General features: G+C 35.1%; 3 protein-coding genes across 3 annotated transcripts; 1 reads left to right on the plus strand and 2 right to left on the minus strand.

Moving 5' to 3' along the window:
• Positions 1 to 11: 11 nt before the first annotated feature.
• Positions 12 to 404, plus strand: LOC123905287. The gene has a single exon (XM_045954898.1). The coding sequence runs from the start codon at positions 12 to 14 to the stop codon at positions 402 to 404; it is 393 nt and encodes a 130-aa protein (XP_045810854.1).
• Positions 405 to 2,164: 1,760 nt separating this feature from the next.
• On the minus strand, positions 2,165 to 3,231 carry LOC123905288 (protein jim lovell-like). The gene is made up of 3 exons (XM_045954900.1): positions 2,701 to 3,231; positions 2,201 to 2,622; positions 2,165 to 2,168 (listed from the first exon to the last, which is right to left on the minus strand). The coding sequence occupies exons 1-3, from the start codon at positions 3,229 to 3,231 to the stop codon at positions 2,165 to 2,167; spliced, it is 957 nt and encodes a 318-aa protein (XP_045810856.1).
• A 1,142-nt stretch (positions 3,232 to 4,373) lies between these two features.
• LOC123905289 (protein MAIN-LIKE 1-like) lies at positions 4,374 to 6,528 on the minus strand. Its single transcript, XM_045954901.1, has 3 exons — positions 6,027 to 6,528; positions 5,217 to 5,936; positions 4,374 to 5,126 (listed from the first exon to the last, which is right to left on the minus strand). The coding sequence occupies exons 1-3, from the start codon at positions 6,522 to 6,524 to the stop codon at positions 4,374 to 4,376; spliced, it is 1,971 nt and encodes a 656-aa protein (XP_045810857.1). The 5' UTR covers positions 6,525 to 6,528.
• Between the last annotated feature and the right edge of the window lie 13,748 nt (positions 6,529 to 20,276).

Genomic DNA, 20,276 nt, shown 5'->3' on the forward strand with positions numbered 1-20,276 from the left:
ATAACGGGAAAATGGATGTCTCACTCACACAACAAATGAGATCTACTCTTGCGGCAGTTTACTTCGGCGATGGAAAACCGCATTTGTTTCGAATCAATGACGGTGAAACGTTCGAAGGTCTGAAACAGCAGCTGTACCAACTGAATCGCACCGTCAACAACCCGAACGACAATAGAACGGTATCAAATCTCCTGTATCGAAAGCCATCAATTGGTTCTGACGGACGCGTTGCTTTCACTCGTATGGCTGTTGAAAACAACGATGATGTTGAAACTATGTTTTCAATCTTCGAGCAGTACTCCTCCACGGGACCTATCGAGCTAGATGCGACACTGACAAGATCAGTTGAAGCCATCCTTGCTTGTCTTGTTGGGCCGGAAGACCCAAATAGGCAAACTAAGTGATGCGACCGTGTTGTTATCGTTTTGTTTTTTAATTTGCCTAAGTGTGTTTTCCTTTTCATCTTTGTTGTGATTTTTAGTTTGCCTAAGTGTGTTTCATTTTCTTGAAGTTATAATTAATACTATTTCGGTAAAAGCATACCAAATTGTTCCCAGATTTCGGTATTTATGTACCGGAATTTTGACTCGCTCACTGGAAATAGGTAATTTCGGCAAAACTTTACCGAACACGTAATTTCGGTAACTGAAACCCGAATATTACCCAGATTTCGGTAATATCCTCCCGAACTTTTTTCTGGCTCACTGTTTTAGTATGTTTCGGCAGAGTTTTACCGAAATATATCTTTTCCCAACAAATGACTTTAAACTGTGTATCATCCGTGGGATCATATCCACGCGAAATCACCTGTTCGGATATAATCGTATTTCAAATGAAATTCATACATTCCAATCCAAATCCAATTAAAAAACAAATTAAAATGGAAACCGCGTTCAATATAAATCCATGTTCATACATCACAGGCAAAACGAAATTATACGGACAAATTGTTCCATTGTACACGGTAGGTTAAAAAAAAAAAAATAAAACATAGCGAAAACAAAAAATAAAAAACTACAAGCTGCTTGTTCCGGCATCTTCCGTTGTTGTCTTCTTCTTCTTCTTCCTCTTCTTTGTTCCTTCACCCGAGTCTCTTCTCCTCTTCCGTCGCACCAAATATGCATCTACAGGGTCCAAATCAGTGTAGGCTTTTTCAATAACCACCAAAGCATCGGCCAAATTGAGTTGACCATCGAGCGCTTTCCTCAAATCCGCTCGAACCTTCTTAGTCACTTCAGACACGTCGCATTCACCGCTCACGTTGTCCTCCTCAAGGTTAGCATGTGTTGGTGGATCCGCTTCAACCGGTGGCAATATCTTCGGATGAGAAACACGGTATAACCATGGAATGTATCCGGGTACGGTATCAAATGCACGCACAACTTTTGGTCCTCGCATCTCCTCTGTCACATAGTTGGCAGTCAGGTAGGAAGCAAATGCATCAGCAATCGTAAACCGATTCATACCAGCCTTTGCAGATACATCAGGGTGCCTAGGGATAGACTGGACATGTCCGAATTGTCGGAGGACACGCTCTGGCAAGTGTGGATTGATAATAGCACTTCCACACATAATCCAACCAGTGTACCAACTGATATCTTGAAAGGGTCTGGTTTGCCGGTGCTCCTCATATGGGCAAAACACCACTTCATCCATGCGCATTGTATCCAATGCGGACCTATGCTGCCCTGGAAATTTTGGTCCTTTTAAAGGCAAAAATCTTGCCGCATAGGGATTGTCGTGGGTGTATCTCTCATCAACAAAACGTCCACCAAAAGTCTTGAAATGCGCCATAATCCAGGCCTATTGAAAACACATGATATGGGTAAGCAAAATATTTAATTATAACAACCGACATTCAGTTAAAAGGCAAAATGCATTTTGAGTTTGTATGTATACCTGAAATAGACAGTTATAACCACCATGATTTCCACATCTCGGGCGGCTTGCAGCATCCAAGTAGTTGTACAGATATGCCAGCCCAGAAGCACCCCAATTCCACGTGTTAACTAAACTGAGGTCTCGCAAGTAGGTAAGAAAAATGACGTCCACGTACTGCATACTTTTGTTGGTGAAAATGGTTGCACCGATCAAGTAGAGCAAATAGCATCTAATGGTGCATTCCCTGAGGAATTCCACATCTTCAGCAGGCTTCTTTAACCTTTCAGCTTTCAAGGCATCCTTCAAATTGTCGAGATACAAATCCTTCAACGCCTTAAACCCTATATGTGCTCCTTTCATTTTTTGAAACTCTTTCTTGCACTTACTAATAGGGAAGTTCAGATACTCTACGCACATCTCTTCACCATCTTCCTTTGTACATGACGTTCCGTTGTGGTCGAGCATTTTTCCGGTAATCGGAATATGAAGCAATGACGACACGTCGTCCAAGGTTATAGTCATCTCACCAATAGGAAGATGGAAAGTTCCGGTCTCAGGATGCCATCGCTCTGCAAATGCCGTCAACAGACCCCAATCGGTGTGATTGTAATTTGTCCGCCGCAGAGTTTCGAGTCCGGACGCATTAACGACATTCCAAAACCACGAGTACTCTTTCGGACATATCTTGAAATTGTTGATTTTTTTCCCGTTGTTCATTACCCTCAAATACCGGGATTGGAGCTGCAAAACATTACACTTCATTACACTTCATAACAATCGACATCGAAAATAAATAGTGTTATCTGAATCGTAACTTACCTCTCCTTTCCACAACGGGACAGCAACATGTTTTCCAAATCCCGGCAACAAAGACAAGTCAGACGGACCACCATCATAACATGTAACTGGTGGTGGTTTTACTCGTGGTGGGTTCCTTCCTTGTGTTACTCGCGTAACCTTTTTCCGTGGTTTTTTAGGTTCTGGTGGTGGTTGTTCAGCCTCCTCTTCCTCCTCCATTTCCTCTTCCGCTTCCTCATCAATTTCTTCTTCCCCATCATCATCCCCCTCTTCATCCGCTTCCTCGTCCGCTTCCTCCGCTTCCTCATCCACTCCTTCCTCCCCTTCCTCCCCTTCCTCTTCCCCTTCTTCAGAAATATTTTCTTCCACGTCTTCATTCTCCTCTTGCGATTCTGCATCCTCCGGTCGAGGCTCATCCATCGTGGTTGAAACTGCTTTCCCTTTAGCTCGACTTGGAATTTTATCTACATTGACCGCAGCCTGTCTACGTGCAGAGCTATGTGCTTTGCTTGCACCGCCACGTCTTGTTCGGCCAACTTTGTCGTCCGTCATGATTCCTACAAGAAAACAGTCACCATAAGTATCTACGAAATCAATATTCATCGGTTACTCATTCAAACAATTTTTATACATAAATCAATACTCATACAAGCATTTTGTCAAACACTTGGTGCACATAAACAAGAATACAAATCCAATTCATATGCCCTAAAATAAATTACCCTATACAAGTCCAATCATATACCCTAAATTAAAATACAACCCCAAATTTAGTGGAATCAAAACAATAATCACGAGCATTAACAAATCAAAAAAAAAAAAAAAAAAAAAAGCAAGAAAATGAGAGAGTTGAGTTTGAAAACTTACTTGTAGAGATGAGCTTGGTGATTATCAGGGAGAAATTGAATGTTTAGAAGAGAGAAATTGTCGTTCTACCGGTGAAACCTTAAATTTGCGATTGAAACCTCCAAAATCGCCCTAGCCTCTGTTGCAAACCGTTTTCGCGCAAATGGTGAACGTTTAAAGTTTTTCTTAATATATTAGTTAATTTCGGTACATGCGAACCGAACTACAGCGTTTTCGGCAGTTGTGTACCGAATCTCACCCAGATTTCGGTAAATAGTCCCCGTAATTTTCATTGGTTCACTGGACAGGACGTATTCGGCAGAAATATACCGAAAGATATTTCGGTTACCAGGTACCGAAATTTACCCAGATATCGGTACGTGGATACCGAAATTTTGTTTCGTTCACTGGAATATGATCTATTCGGCAGAAATTTACCGAATGTATATTCGGTTATCAGGTACCGAAAGTTACCCATATATCGGTACCTGGATACCGAAATTTTCTTTGGTTCACTGGAATTAGGTCGTTTCGGCATAAAGCTACCGATATGTATATTCGGTTACCATTTACCGAAATCTACCCAGATATCGGTAACTGGATACCGAAATGAATTGCATAATTTTTTTTTTTTGTTTTTTGGGTCTTGCACGTTTATGTAACATCATAAACTATCATAACATAGCTGAGTATTAGACACATCACGCTAACGGAAATTTAAAAAAGGTAACGGGTAATTAAACGTAGTCAAATACACCAAATTGTTTGAATCAGACTACATCCAAATTCGACAAATTCAAATAATAAAATTACATTAAACAACAACTGAGTTACAATATTAGCTAAGCCTACTCTCGAGTGTTGTACCGTCTCCCTCTACCCCGCTTAAGTCGCCGACACGTCAAAACAGGGTTAAGCAAATTCAAAATCCTCCGCAAAGTACCATGAACAGGAGTTCCTTCCACCGCCTCACCTTCGCGAAGTGACCTCTCCACCTCATCCCTAACACCACGGCATACCTGAAGCATGTTAGGGTCATTCCTTGCTTCTGCGGCCTCTATCAACACCTCTAAGTTAGGTGGCCTTGGTGGTGACGCCGGAGCTTGTACGGGTCGCATAACTGGATGCGACACTTTGTAAAACCATGTCATGTATCCAGGTTCATGGTCCCATGCGCTAACCACAGCCTGACCCCTCATCTCTTCAGCAATCATCCTCAAATCCAACTCCTCCATAAAAACACGATCAATCTCACATAGGCTCATCCCCGGAGTCGCAGACAAATCCGGTTTTCTAGGAATGCCTTGGACATGTTTAAATTGTCTAAGCACGCGTTCAGGCAAATGCTTTGCTTTCAAATTACCACATCTCAACCATCCAGAAAACCAGCATGAATTTATCAAAGGGCGAACTTGTCGGTGATCATCATATGGACTGAATACGCAGTCGTACGTCTGAATATTATCCAAACTGTTTCTATAGCTACTTGGTTCCCTATGTCCAGCTCCGGGAACAAACTTTGCATTTCGAGGCATGACCTCAGAATAGATAGGATCCTGCGCCCACACGCTAAGTCCCGGAAAATGAGAAATTATCCAGCCCTGAAAGCATGACAAACAAGTTTCATTATATTGACGGACATTACATATCCTACATGTTGAATAATTTTCGTAAGCGCACGCTTGTGTTACCTGAAGCAAAGACATGTACCCAGCCATCTGATTCACTGTCACCAAACACGCATCATCCAGATAATGTTGCAAATGAACCAGAGCAGCAGCACCCCAATTCCATTCACGGACAGCCGACAAATCCTGAAAATACTGCAGGTATACTACGTCCACGTAGTAACTGCTTTTGTTGCTAAATATGGTACAACAGACCAAAAATAGCAAGAAAGCCCGTATGGACCTGTCCCTATACAGCTTAATCTCATGCGCCGACTTACCTTCAGCAACAGCTTTATCAGCTAATCCGTGGTTAACACTATAGATATCCTCCACGTCAGAATGCTTCAGATGGAGCCCGTTCATTTTGGCAAAATGACCCATAACAACATTCCGATCAACTCCTAGAAATGAATTAACCATGTCAGCCGCTTCATCCCTTGACATTTTGCCATGGTTCAGAAACTTTCCCTCGATCGGAATATGCAACAGACACTGGACATCGTCCAATGTGATGGCCAGCTCACCCAATGGAATGTGGAATGAACTCGTCTCCGTATGCCATCTTTCAACAAATGCCCAGAGGAGCCCGTAGTCAAGCACGCTAAAATTAGTCCGGGTAAGCGGCTCCAAACCCGATGCTTCAACCACATCCCAAAACCATCTGTCCGTGCGGCGGGACGGTTTTTGTATATTAATAACTTTTTTTCCGCTGGCGATGCAACGTAAATTTACCGCTAAAATCTGAAAAATTCAAATAACACAAAAAATTATCGAGCTAACGTAATCACAACATTTTTAATAAAATAATCGTCGTATTTTAAATTGGTTTACCTCTTTGTCATTTGGGTCTGCATACCATATCGGAATAGCCATATGCTTATCGTACTCCGTTAACAAGGACAAATCCGTCGGTCCTCCTCCAAAACCTACTTCATCATCATTACGTGAACACTTTGGTGGTTTTCGGCGTACTGGTTTGCGCCGTTGTTGTCGAGGTGGTTGTTGCGGTGGGTCTTGCGGTTCATCTTGCGGTGAGTGTTGCGGTGAGACTTGTGGTGAGACTTGTGGTGATCCAAGATCATCATAATCAAAACACGCATTTAAAAATTGGTCGGCATCAAATTCATCTTGCACCACCAATGATTGTCCTAGACGTGTCCGTCCACGTGTATGCGACCCACCCGCCTCGGCATCATGTGTACCTTGCCCCGGAGTTGGTCCTTTGCGACGACCTCGTTTGGACGGATGATTTGCAGCAAGCTCTCTACGAGCGGAAGCATGTGCATTGATTGCCTTTCCATGCCTACCCCTAGGTAGATTTTCTTCCATATCTATACATAGATAAATAAATTCACAGTCAATACAAACAATTAATCTATGATAAATTCATACTTATAATTCAATCGAACACATGATTCTTGCAACAATGGAAACATAATTCAAATGGAAACATGCATTCATATTCACTCGTACATTTTGACAAACACTTAGAGTACACTATAACTCAATTAGCTTCATATTCACATTTAACTCAATTAGCAACATTCATTCATGCTAGTATGTAACCAATCTAACAACTAACCAATAATCAACGATTCAAACAACATAATCAACAATTTAACTCAATAATCAGATATTGAAATTTTGGAATTTTTATAGGGAAGAACAAAAAATGAATTTGAAATGTCATGGTGATGAGGAATGCATAGAATGACAAATAAAGGAAAGAAACTTACTTGATGAAATGTGATTTGAAGTTGGATGTTGAAGTTGGCCGCAAATGTGTAGAAGAAAGGAAGAGAGGAGTTTTGTGGTTTGTTTTTCAAAATAAAACGAACTTACTGAAATTGTTCATATGTAAGATAACTTCGGTTAATATCAACCGAATCAACCCTTCCTTCGGTTAATATATACCGAAGTAACCCTACATTCGGTTCGTGGATACCGAACGATGTCAACACCACGTTCGGTTCGCAGTTACCGAAATGTTTCAAGATGTCAAAAGACTTCGGTTTTTATAAACCGCAGTACCCCCCAAGGGTAAAAACGGAAATTCAGGGGGTATAAAAGAAATGTGGTTTTTGGCCTATATTAGGTCGTTTATATGGTTTTTGGCGAATTTTAGTGTTTGTAGTCGTTTTTATGCTTTTTGGCCTATTTTATTGTTTGTAGTCGTTTTTATGGTTTTTGGCATATTTTAGGGTCGATATTTGGGATTTTGGCCGATTTTAGTGTTTGTAGTGGTTTTTAATGTTTTTGGCCTATTTTATGTACGTTATTTTGTTTTGGCGAATTTAAGTGTTTGTAGTCGTTTTTATGGGTTATGGCCAATTTTAGTGTTCGTAGTCGTTTTTATGGTTTTTGGCCTATTTTAGGGTCGTTTATATGGATTTTGGCCAATTTTAGTGTTTGTAGTCATTTTTATGGTTTTTGGCCAATTTTTAGTGTTTGTAGTGGTTTTAATGTTTTAGCCTATTTTAGGATCGTTCTGTAGTTTTTGGCCAATTTAAGTGTTTGTAGTCGTTTTTCTGGGTTATGGCCAATTTTAGTGTTCGTAGTCGTTTTTATGGTTTTTGGCCAATTTTAGTGATTGTAGTCGTTTTTATGGTTTTTGGCCTATTTTAGGGTCGTTTATATAGTTTTTGGCCAATTTTAGTGTTTGTAGTCGTTTTTATGGTTTTTGGCCTATTTTAGGTCGTTTATATGGTTTTTGGCCAATTTTGGTGTTTGTAGTGGTTTTAAATGTTTTTGGCCTATTTTAGGTCGTTTATATGGATTTTGTCCAATTTTAGTGTTTGTAGTCGTTTTTATGGGTTATGGCCAATTTTAGTGTTCGTAGTTGATTATTTGATTTTGGCTTATTTTAGGTCGTTTATAAGGTTTTTGGCCAATTTTAGTGTTTGTAGTCATTTTTATTGTTTTTGGCCTATTTTAGGTCGTTTATATGGTTTTTGGCCAATTTTAGTGTTTGTAGTGGTTTTTATGGTTTTTGACCTATTTTAGGTCGTTTATATGGTTTTTGGCCAATTTTTGTGTTTGTAGTCGTTTTTATGGTTTTTGGCCAATTTAAGTGCTTTTAGTCGTTTTTATGTTTGTAGTGGTTTTTAATGTTTTTGGCCTATTTTAGGTCGTTTATATGGTTTTTGGCCAATTTTAGTTTTTGTAGTCGTTTTTATTGTTTTTGGCCAATTTTAGTGTTTGTAGTCATTTTTATGGTTTTTGGCATATTTTAGGTCGTTTATATGATTTTTGGCCAATTTTAGTGTTTGTAGTCGTTTTATGCTTTTTGGCCTATTTTATTGTTTGTAGTCGTTTTTATGGTTTTTGGCATATTTTAGGGTCGATATTTGGGATTTTGGCCAATTTTAGTGTTTGTAGTGGTTTTTAATGTTTTTGGCCTATTTTATGTACGTTCTTTTGTTTTTGGCCAATTTAAGTGTTTGTCGTCGTTTTTATGGGTTATGGCCAATTTTAGTGTTCGTAGTCGTTTTTATGGTTTTTGGCCTATTTTAGGGTCGTTTATATGGATTTTGGCCAATTTTAGTGTTTGTAGTCGTTTTTATGGTTTTTGGCCAATTTTTAGTGTTTTGTAGTGGTTTTAATGTTTTTGGCCTATTTTAGGATCGTTATGTAGTTTTTGTCCAATTTAAGTGTTTGTAGTCGTTTTTCTGGGTTATGGCCAATTTTAGTGTTCGTAGTCGTTTTTATGGTTTTTGGCCAATTTTAGTGTTTGTAGTCATTTTTATGTTTTTTGGCCTATTTTATGTCGTTTATATGGTTTTTGGCCAATTTTTGTGTTTGTAGTCGTTTTTATATGGTTTTTGGCCTATTTTAGGTCGTTTATATGGTTTTTGGCCAATTTTGGTGTTTGTAGTTGTTTTTATGGTTTTTGGCCAATTTTAGTGTTTGTAGTCGTTTTCATGTTTGTAGTGGTTTTTAATGTTTTTGGCCTATTTTAGGTCGTTTATATGGTTTTTGTCCAATTTTAGTGTTTGTAGTCGTTTTTATGGGTTATGGCCAATTTTAGTGTTCGTAGTCGATTATTTGATTTTGGCTTATTTTAGGTCGTTTATAAGGTTTTTGGCCAATTTTAGTGTTTGTAGTCATTTTTATTGTTTTTGGCCTATTTTAGGTCGGTTATATGGTTTTTGGCCAATTTTAGTGTTTGTAGTGGTTTTTATGGTTTTTGGCCTATTTTAGGTCGTTTATATGGTTTTTGGCCAATTTTTGTGTTTGTAGTCGTTTTTATGGTTTTTGGCCAATTTAAGTGCTTTTAGTCGTTTTTATGTTTGTAGTGGTTTTTAATGTTTTTGGCCTATTTTAGGGTCGTTTATATAGTTTTTGGCCAATTTTAGTGTTTGTAGTCGTTTTTATTGTTTTTGGCCTATTTTAGGTCGTTTATATGGTTTTTGGCCAATTTTGGTGTTTGTAGTTGTTTTTATGGTTTTTGGCCAATTTTAGTGTTTGTAGTCGTTTTCATGTTTGTAGTGGTTTTTAATGTTTTTGGCCTATTTTAGGTCGTTTATATGGTTTTTTTTCCAATTTTAGTGTTTGTAGTCGTTTTTATGGGTTATGGCCAATTTTAGTGTTCGTAGTTGATTATTTGATTTTGGCTTAGTTTAGGTCGTTTATAAGGTTTTTGGCCAATTTTAGTGTTTGTAGTCATTTTTATTGTTTTTGGCCTATTTTAGGTCGTTTATATGGTTTTTGGCCAATTTTATTGTTTGTAGTGGTTTTTATGGTTTTTGGCCTATTTTAGGTCGTTTATATGGTTTTTGGCCAATTTTTGTGTTTGTAGTCGTTTTTATGGTTTTTGGCCAATTTAAGTGCTTTTAGTCGTTTTTATGTTTGTAGTGGTTTTTAAAGTTTTTGGCCTATTTTAGGTCGTTTATATGGTTTTTGGCCAATTTTAGTTTTTGTAGTCGTTTTTATTGTTTTTGGCCAATTTTAGTGTTTGTAGTCATTTTTATGTTTTTTGGCCTATTTTATGTCGTTTATATGGTTTTTGGCCAATTTTTGTGTTTGTAGTCGTTTTTATATGGTTTTTGGCCTATTTTAGGTCGTTTATATGGTTTTTGGCCAATTTTGGTGTTTGTAGTTGTTTTTATGGTTGTAGTGGTTTTTAATGTTTTTGGCCTATTTTAGGTCGTTTATATGGTTTTTGTCCAATTTTAGTGTTTGTAGTCGTTTTTATGGGTTATGGCCAATTTTAGTGTTCGTAGTTGATTATTTGATTTTGGCTTATTTTAGGTCGTTTATATGGTTTTTGGCCAATTTTAGTGTTTGTAGTCATTTTTATTGTTTTTGGCCTATTTTAGGTCGTTTATATGGTTTTTGGCCAATTTTAGTGTTTGTAGTGGTTTTTATGGTTTTTGGCCTATTTTAGGTCGTTTATATGGTTTTTGGCCAATTTAAGTGCTTTTAGTCGTTTTTATGTTTGTAGTGGTTTTTAAAGTTTTTGGCCTATTTTAGGTCGTTTATATGGTTTTTGGCCAATTTTAGTTTTTGTAGTCGTTTTTATTGTTTTTGGCCAATTTTAGTGTTTGTAGTCATTTTTATGTTTTTTGGCCTATTTTATGTCGTTTATGTGGTTTTTGGCCAAATTTTGTGTTTGTAGTCGTTTTTATATGGTTTTTGGCCTATTTTAGGTAGTTTATATGGTTTTTGGCCAATTTTGGTGTTTGTAGTTGTTTTTATGGTTTTTGGCCAATTTTAGTGTTTGTAGTCGTTTTCATGTTTGTAGTGGTTTTTAATGTTTTTGGCCTATTTTAGGTCGTTTATATGGTTTTTGTCCAATTTTAGTGTTTGTAGTCGTTTTTATGGGTTATGGCCAATTTTAGTGTTCGTAGTCGATTATTTGATTTTGGCTTATTTTAGGTCGTTTATAAGGTTTTTGGCCAATTTTAGTGTTTGTAGTCATTTTTATTGTTTTTGGCCTATTTTAGGTCGTTTATATGGTTTTTGGCCAATTTTAGTGTTTGTAGTGGTTTTTATGGTTTTTGGCCTATTTTAGGTCGTTTATATGGTTTTTGGCCAATTTTTGTGTTTGTAGTCGTTTTTATGGTTTATGGCCAATTTAAGTGCTTTTAGTCGTTTTTATGTTTGTAGTGGTTTTTAATGTTTTTGGCCTATTTTAGGTTGTTTATATGGTTTTTGGCCAATTTTAGTTTTTGTAGTCGTTTTTATTGTTTTTGGCCAATTTTAGTGTTTGTAGTCATTTTTATGGTTTTTGGCCTATTTTAGGTCGTTTATATGGTTTTTGGCCAATTTTAGTGTTTGTAGTCGTTTTTATGCTTTTTGGCCTATTTTATTGTTTATAGTCGTTTTTATGGTTTTAGGCATATTTTAGGGTCGATATTTGGGATTTTGGCCAATTTTAGTGTTTGTAGTGGTTTTTAATGTTTTTGGCCTATTTTATGTACGTTCTTTTGTTTTTGGCCAATTTAAGTGTTTGTAGTCGTTTTTATGGGTTATGGCCAATTTTAGTGTTCGTAGTCGTTTTTATGGTTTTTGGCCTATTTTAGGGTCGTTTATATGGATTTTGGCCAATTTTAGTGTTTGTAGTCGTTTTTATGGTTTTTGGCCAATTTTTAGTGTTTGTAGTGGTTTTAATGTTTTTGGCCTATTTTAGGATCGTTCTGTAGTTTTTGGCCAATTTAAGTATTTGTAGTCGTTTTTCTGGGTTATGGCCAATTTTAGTGTTCATAGTCGTTTTTATGGTTTTTGACCAATTTTAGTGATTGTAGTCGTTTTTAAGGTTTTTGGCCTATTTTAGGGTCGTTTATATAGTTTTTGGCCAATTTTAGTGTTTGTAGTCGTTTTTATGTTTTTTGGCCTATTTTATGTCGTTTATATGGTTTTTGGCCAATTTTTGTGTTTGTAGTCGTTTTTATATGGTTTTTGGCCTATTTTAGGTCGTTTATATGGTTTTCGGCCAATTTTGGTGTTTGTAGTTGTTTTTATGGTTTTTGGCCAATTTTAGTGTTTGTAGTCGTTTTCATGTTTGTAGTGGTTTTTAATGTTTTTGGCCTATTTTAGGGTCGTTTATATGGATTTTGGCCAATTTTAGTGTTTGTAGTCGTTTTTATGGTTTTTGGCCAATTTTTAGTGTTTGTAGTGGTTTTAATGTTTTTGGCCTATTTTAGGATCGTTCTGTAGTTTTTGGCCAATTTAAGTGTTTGTAGTCGTTTTTCTGGGTTATGGCCAATTTTAGTGTTCGTAGTCGTTTTTATGGTTTTTGACCAATTTTAGTGATTGTAGTCGTTTTTAAGGTTTTTGGCCTATTTTAGGGTCGTTTATATAGTTTTTGGCCAATTTTAGTGTTTGTAGTCGTTTTTATGGTTTTTGGCCTATTTTAGGTCATTTATATGGTTTTTGGCCAATTTTGGTGTTTGTAGTTGTTTTTATGGTTTTTGGCCTATTTTAGGCCCTTTATATGGTTTTTGGCCAATTTTTGTGTTTGTAGTCGTTTTTATGGTTTTTGGCCAATTTAAGGCTTTTAGTCGTTTTTATGTTTGTAGTGGTTTTTAATGTTTTTGGCCTATTTTAGGTCGTTTATATGGTTTTTGGCCAATTTTAGTTTTTGTAGTCGTTTTTATTGTTTTTGGCCAATTTTAGTGTTTGTAGTCATTTTTATGGTTTTTGGCCAATTTTTAGTGTTTGTAGTGGTTTTAATGTTTTTGGCCTATTTTAGGATCGTTCTGTAGTTTTTGGCCAATTTAAGTGTTTGTAGTCGTTTATCTGGGTTATGGCCAATTTTAGTGTTCGTAGTCGTTTTTATGGTTTTTGACCAATTTTAGTGATTGTAGTCGTTTTTAAGGTTTTTGGCCTATTTTAGGGTCGTTTATATAGTTTTTGGCCAATTTTAGTGTTTGTAGTCGTTTTTATGGTTTTTGGCCAATTTAAGGCTTTTAGTCGTTTTTATGTTTGTAGTGGTTTTTAATGTTTTTGGCCTATTTAAAGGTCGTTTATATGGTTTTTGGCCAATTTTAGTTTTTGTAGTCGTTTTTATTGTTTTTGGCCAATTTTAGTGTTTGTAGTCATTTTTATGGTTTTTGGCCTATTTTAGGTCGTTTATATGGTTTTTGGCCAATTTTAGTGTTTGTAGTCGTTTTTATGCTTTTTGGCCTATTTTATTGTTTATAGTCGTTTTTATGGTTTTAGGCATATTTTAGGGTCGATATTTGGGATTTTGGCCAATTTTAGTGTTTGTAGTGGTTTTTAATGTTTTTGGCCTATTTTATGTACGTTCTTTTGTTTTTGGCCAATTTAAGTGTTTGTAGTCGTTTTTATGGGTTATGGCCAATTTTAGTGTTCGTAGTCGTTTTTATGGTTTTTGGCCTATTTTAGGGTCGTTTATATGGATTTTGGCCAATTTTAGTGTTTGTAGTCGTTTTTATGGTTTTTGGCCAATTTTTAGTGTTTGTAGTGGTTTTAATGTTTTTGGCCTATTTTAGGATCGTTCTGTAGTTTTTGGCCAATTTAAGTGTTTGTAGTCGTTTTTCTGGGTTATGGCCAATTTTAGTGTTCATAGTCGTTTTTATGGTTTTTGACCAATTTTAGTGATTGTAGTCGTTTTTAAGGTTTTTGGCCTATTTTAGGGTCGTTTATATAGTTTTTGGCCAATTTTAGTGTTTGTAGTCGTTTTTATGGTTTTTGGCCAATTTTAGTGTTCATAGTCGTTTTTATGGTTTTTGACCAATTTTAGTGATTGTAGTCGTTTTTAAGGTTTTTGGCCTATTTTAGGGTCGTTTATATAGTTTTTGGCCAATTTTAGTGTTTGTAGTCGTTTTTATGTTTTTTGGCCTATTTTATGTCGTTTATATGGTTTTTGGCCAATTTTTGTGTTTGTAGTCGTTTTTATATGGTTTTTGGCCTATTTTAGGTCGTTTATATGGTTTTCGGCCAATTTTGGTGTTTGTAGTTGTTTTTATGGTTTTTGGCCAATTTTAGTGTTTGTAGTCGTTTTCATGTTTGTAGTGGTTTTTAATGTTTTTGGCCTATTTTAGGGTCGTTTATATGGATTTTGGCCAATTTTAGTGTTTGTAGTCGTTTTTATGGTTTTTGGCCAATTTTTAGTGTTTGTAGTGGTTTTAATGTTTTTGGCCTATTTTAGGATCGTTCTGTAGTTTTTGGTCAATTTAAGTGTTTGTAGTCGTTTTTCTGGGTTATGGCCAATTTTAGTGTTCGTAGTCGTTTTTATGGTTTTTGACCAATTTTAGTGATTGTAGTCGTTTTTAAGGTTTTTGGCCTATTTTAGGGTCGTTTATATAGTTTTTGGCCAATTTTAGTGTTTGTAGTCGTTTTTATGGTTTTTGGCCTATTTTAGGTCATTTATATGGTTTTTGGCCAATTTTGGTGTTTGTAGTTGTTTTTATGGTTTTTGGCCTATTTTAGGTCGTTTATATGGTTTTTGGCCAATTTTTGTGTTTGTAGTCGTTTTTATGGTTTTTGGCCAATTTAAGGCTTTTAGTCGTTTTTATGTTTGTAGTGGTTTTTAATGTTTTTGGCCTATTTTAGGTCGTTTATATGGTTTTTGGCCAATTTTAGTTTTTGTAGTCGTTTTTATTGTTTTTGGCCAATTTTAGTGTTTGTAGTCATTTTTATGGTTTTTGGCCTATTTTAGGTCGTTTATATGGTTTTTGGCCAATTTTAGTGTTTGTAGTCGTTTTTATGCTTTTTGGCCTATTTTATTGTTTATAGTCGTTTTTATGGTTTTAGGCATATTTTAGGGTCGATATTTGGGATTTTGGCCAATTTTAGTGTTTGTAGTGGTTTTTAATGTTTTTGGCCTATTTTATGTACGTTCTTTTGTTTTTGGCCAATTTAAGTGTTTGTAGTCGTTTTTATGGGTTATGGCCAATTTTAGTGTTCGTAGTCGTTTTTATGGTTTTTGGCCTATTTTAGGGTCGTTTATATGGATTTTGGCCAATTTTAGTGTTTGTAGTCGTTTTTATGGTTTTTGGCCAATTTTTAGTGTTTGTAGTGGTTTTAATGTTTTTGGCCTATTTTAGGATCGTTCTGTAGTTTTTGGCCAATTTAAGTGTTTGTAGTCGTTTTTCTGGGTTATGGCCAATTTTAGTGTTCATAGTCGTTTTTATGGTTTTTGACCAATTTTAGTGATTGTAGTCGTTTTTAAGGTTTTTGGCCTATTTTAGGGTCGTTTATATAGTTTTTGGCCAATTTTAGTGTTTGTAGTCGTTTTTATGGTTTTTGGCCAATTTTAGTGTTCATAGTCGTTTTTATGGTTTTTGACCAATTTTAGTGATTGTAGTCGTTTTTAAGGTTTTTGGCCTATTTTAGGGTCGTTTATATAGTTTTTGGCCAATTTTAGTGTTTGTAGTCGTTTTTATGTTTTTTTGGCCTATTTTATGTCGTTTATATGGTTTTTGGCCAATTTTTGTGTTTGTAGTCGTTTTTATATGGTTTTTGGCCTATTTTAGGTCGTTTATATGGTTTTCGGCCAATTTTGGTGTTTGTAGTTGTTTTTATGGTTTTTGGCCAATTTTAGTGTTTGTAGTCGTTTTCATGTTTGTAGTGGTTTTTAATGTTTTTGGCCTATTTTAGGGTCGTTTATATGGATTTTGGCCAATTTTAGTGTTTGTAGTCGTTTTTATGGTTTTTGGCCAATTTTTAGTGTTTGTAGTGGTTTTAATGTTTTTGGCCTATTTTAGGATCGTTCTGTAGTTTTTGGCCAATTTAAGTGTTTGTAGTCGTTTTTCTGGGTTATGGCCAATTTTAGTGTTCGTAGTCGTTTTTATGGTTTTTGACCAATTTTAGTGATTGTAGTCGTTTTTAAGGTTTTTGGCCTATTTTAGGGTCGTTTATATAGTTTTTGGCCAATTTTAGTGTTTGTAGTCGTTTTTATGGTTTTTGGCCTATTTTAGGTCATTTATATGGTTTTTGGCCAATTTTGGTGTTTGTAGTTGTTTTTATGGTTTTTGGCCTATTTTAGGCCCTTTATATGGTTTTTGGCCAATTTTTGTGTTTGTAGTCGTTTTTATGGTTTTTGGCCAATTTAAGGCTTTTAGTCGTTTTTATGTTTGTAGTGGTTTTTAATGTTTTTGGCCTATTTTAGGTCGTTTATATGGTTTTTGGCCAATTTTAGTTTTTGTAGTCGTTTTTATTGTTTTTGGCCAATTTTAGTGTTTGTAGTCATTTTTATGGTTTTTGGCCTATTTTAGGTCGTTTATATGGTTTTTGGCCAATTTTAGTGTTTGTAGTCGTTTTTATGCTTTTTGGCCTATTTTATTGTTTGTAGTCATTTTTATGGTTTTTGGCATATTTTAGGGTCGATATTTGGGATTTTGGCCAATTTTAGTGTTTGTAGTGGTTTTTAATGTTTTTGGCCTATTTTATGTACGTTCTTTTGTTTTTGGCCAATTTAAGTGTTTGTAGTCGTTTTTATGGGTTATGGCCAATTTTAGTGTTCGTAGTCGTTTTTATGGTTTTTGGCCTATTTTAGGGTCGTTTATATGGATTTTGGCCAATTTTAGTGTTTGTAGTCATTTTTATGGTTTTTGGCCAATTTTTAGTGTTTGTAGTGGTTTTAATGTTTTTGGCCTATTTTAGGATCGTTCTGTAGTTTTTGGCCAATTTAAGTGTTTGTAGTCGTTTATCTGGGTTATGGCCAATTTTAGTGTTCGTAGTCGTTTTTATGGTTTTTGACCAATTTTAGTGATTGTAGTCGTTTTTAAGGTTTTTGGCCTATTTTAGGGTCGTTTATATAGTTTTTGGCCAATTTTAGTGTTTGTAGTCGTTTTTATGGTTTTTGGCCAATTTAAGGCTTTTAGTCGTTTTTATGTTTGTAGTGGTTTTTAATGTTTTTGGCCTATTTAAAGGTCGTTTATATGGTTTTTGGCCAATTTTAGTTTTTGTAGTCGTTTTTATTGTTTTTGGCCAATTTTAGTGTTTGTAGTCATTTTTATGGTTTTTGGCCTATTTTAGGTCGTTTATATGGTTTTTGGCCAATTTTAGTGTTTGTAGTCGTTTTTATGCTTTTTGGCCTATTTTATTGTTTGTAGTCATTTTTATGGTTTTTGGCATATTTTAGGGTCGATATTTGGGATTTTGGCCAATTTTAGTGTTTGTAGTGGTTTTTAATGTTTTTGGCCTATTTTATGTACGTTCTTTTGTTTTTGGCCAATTTAAGTGTTTGTAGTCGTTTTTATGGGTTATGGCCAATTTTAGTGTTCGTAGTCGTTTTTATGGTTTTTGGCCTATTTTAGGGTCGTTTATATGGATTTTGGCCAATTTTAGTGTTTGTAGTCGTTTTTATGGTTTTTGGCCAATTTTTAGTGTTTGTAGTGGTTTTAATGTTTTTGGCCTATTTTAGGATCGTTCTGTAGTTTTTGGCCAATTTAAGTGTTTGTAGTCGTTTTTCTGGGTTATGGCCAATTTTAGTGTTCGTAGTCGTTTTTATGGTTTTTGACCAATTTTAGTGATTGTAGTCGTTTTTAAGGTTTTTGGCCTATTTTAGGGTCGTTTATATAGTTTTTGGCCAATTTTAGTGTTTGTAGTCGTTTTTATGGTTTTTGGCCTATTTTAGGTCATTTATATGGTTTTTGGCCAATTTTGGTGTTTGTAGTTGTTTTTATGGTTTTTGGCCTATTTTAGGTCCTTTATATGGTTTTTGGCCAATTTTTGTGTTTGTAGTCGTTTTTATGGTTTTTGGCCAATTTAAGGCTTTTAGTCGTTTTTATGTTTGTAGTGGTTTTTAATGTTTTTGGCCTATTTTAGGTCGTTTATATGGTTTTTGGCCAATTTTAGTTTTTGTAGTTGTTTTTATTGTTTTTGGCCAATTTTAGTGTTTGTAGTCATTTTTATGGTTTTTGGCCTATTTTAGGTCGTTTATATGGTTTTTGGCCAATTTTAGTGTTTGTAGTCGTTTTTATGCTTTTTGGCCTATTTTATTGTTTGTAGTCATTTTTATGGTTTTTGGCATATTTTAGGGTCGATATTTGGGATTTTGGCCAATTTTAGTGTTTGTAGTGGTTTTTAATGTTTTTGGCCTATTTTATGTACGTTCTTTTGTTTTTGGCCAATTTAAGTGTTTGTAGTCGTTTTTATGGGTTATGGCCAATTTTAGTGTTCGTAGTCGTTTTTATGGTTTTTGGCCTATTTTAGGGTCGTTTATATGGATTTTGGCCAATTTTAGTGTTTGTAGTCGTTTTTATGGTTTTTGGCCAATTTTTAGTGTTTTGTAGTGGTTTTAATGTTTTTGGCCTATTTTAGGATCGTTATGTAGTTTTTGTCCAATTTAAGTGTTTGTAGTCGTTTTTCTGGGTTATGGCCAATTTTAGTGTTCGTAGTCGTTTTTATGGTTTTTGGCCAATTTTAGTGTTTGTAGTCATTTTTATGTTTTTTGGCCTATTTTATGTCGTTTATATGGTTTTTGGCCAATTTTTGTGTTTGTAGTCGTTTTTATATGGTTTTTGGCCTATTTTAGGTCGTTTATATGGTTTTCGGCCAATTTTGGTGTTTGTAGTTGTTTTTATGGTTTTTGGCCAATTTTAGTGTTTGTAGTCGTTTTCATGTTTGTAGTGGTTTTTAATGTTTTTGGCCTATTTTAGGGTCGTTTATATGGATTTTGGCCAATTTTAGTGTTTGTAGTCGTTTTTATGGTTTTTGGCCAATTTTTAGTGTTTGTAGTGGTTTTAATGTTTTTGGCCTATTTTAGGATCGTTCTGTAGTTTTTGGTCAATTTAAGTGTTTGTAGTCGTTTTTCTGGGTTATGGCCAATTTTAGTGTTCGTAGTCGTTTTTATGGTTTTTGACCAATTTTAGTGATTGTAGTCGTTTTTAAGGTTTTTGGCCTATTTTAGGGTCGTTTATATAGTTTTTGGCCAATTTTAGTGTTTGTAGTCGTTTTTATGGTTTTTGGCCTATTTTAGGTCATTTATATGGTTTTTGGCCAATTTTGGTGTTTGTAGTTGTTTTTATGGTTTTTGGCCTATTTTAGGTCCTTTATATGGTTTTTGGCCAATTTTTGTGTTTGTAGTCGTTTTTATGGTTTTTGGCCAATTTAAGGCTTTTAGTCGTTTTTATGTTTGTAGTGGTTTTTAATGTTTTTGGCCTATTTTAGGTCGTTTATATGGTTTTTGGCCAATTTTAGTTTTTGTAGTCGTTTTTATTGTTTTTGGCCAATTTTAGTGTTTGTAGTCATTTTTATGGTTTTTGGCCTATTTTAGGTCGTTTATATGGTTTTTGGCCAATTTTAGTGTTTGTAGTCGTTTTTATGCTTTTTGGCCTATTTTATTGTTTGTAGTCATTTTTATGGTTTTTGGCATATTTTAGGGTCGATATTTGGGATTTTGGCCAATTTTAGTGTTTGTAGTGGTTTTTAATGTTTTTGGCCTATTTTATGTACGTTCTTTTGTTTTTGGCCAATTTAAGTGTTTGTAGTCGTTTTTATGGGTTATGGCCAATTTTAGTGTTCGTAGTCGTTTTTATGGTTTTTGGCCTATTTTAGGGTCGTTTATATGGATTTTGGCCAATTTTAGTGTTTGTAGTCGTTTTTATGGTTTTTGGCCAATTTTTAGTGTTTGTAGTGGTTTTAATGTTTTTGGCCTATTTTAGGATCGTTCTGTAGTTTTTGGCCAATTTAAGTGTTTGTAGTCGTTTTTCTGGGTTATGGCCAATTTTAGTGTTCGTAGTCGTTTTTATGGTTTTTGACCAATTTTAGTGATTGTAGTCGTTTTTAAGGTTTTTGGCCTATTTTAGGGTCGTTTATATAGTTTTTGGCCAATTTTAGTGTTTGTAGTCGTTTTTATGGTTTTTGGCCTATTTTAGGTCATTTATATGGTTTTTGGCCAATTTTGGTGTTTGTAGTTGTTTTTATGGTTTTTGGCCTATTTTAGGTCCTTTATATGGTTTTTGGCCAATTTTTGTGTTTGTAGTCGTTTTTATGGTTTTTGGCCAATTTAAGGCTTTTAGTCGTTTTTATGTTTGTAGTGGTTTTTAATGTTTTTGGCCTATTTTAGGTCGTTTATATGGTTTTTGGCCAATTTTAGTTTTTGTAGTCGTTTTTATGGGATCCGGTGCATTAGTGCTGGTATGATCGCACCTAATATATAATACGGTT

Source organism: Trifolium pratense, linkage group LG2 (genome assembly GCF_020283565.1).
Source record: "Trifolium pratense cultivar HEN17-A07 linkage group LG2, ARS_RC_1.1, whole genome shotgun sequence".
Classification (NCBI taxonomy): Eukaryota; Viridiplantae; Streptophyta; class Magnoliopsida; order Fabales; family Fabaceae; genus Trifolium; species Trifolium pratense.

Excerpts from the sequence above, each read along its gene's own strand:
- LOC123905287 (XM_045954898.1), top strand. The coding sequence starts at position 12 with ATGGATGTCTCACTCACACAACAAATGAGATCTACTCTTGCGGCAGTT.
- LOC123905288 (XM_045954900.1), bottom strand. The coding sequence starts at position 3,231 with ATGACGGACGACAAAGTTGGCCGAACAAGACGTGGCGGTGCAAGCAAA. Across the intron at positions 2,623-2,700 it reads TCCCGTTGTGGAAAGGAGAG|CTCCAATCCCGGTATTTGAG; the intron begins GTAAGTTACGAT and ends AATGTTTTGCAG.
- LOC123905289 (XM_045954901.1), bottom strand. The coding sequence starts at position 6,524 with ATGGAAGAAAATCTACCTAGGGGTAGGCATGGAAAGGCAATCAATGCA. Across the intron at positions 5,937-6,026 it reads CAGACCCAAATGACAAAGAG|ATTTTAGCGGTAAATTTACG; the intron begins GTAAACCAATTT and ends TGAATTTTTCAG. Across the intron at positions 5,127-5,216 it reads GGTACATGTCTTTGCTTCAG|GGCTGGATAATTTCTCATTT; the intron begins GTAACACAAGCG and ends TCATGCTTTCAG.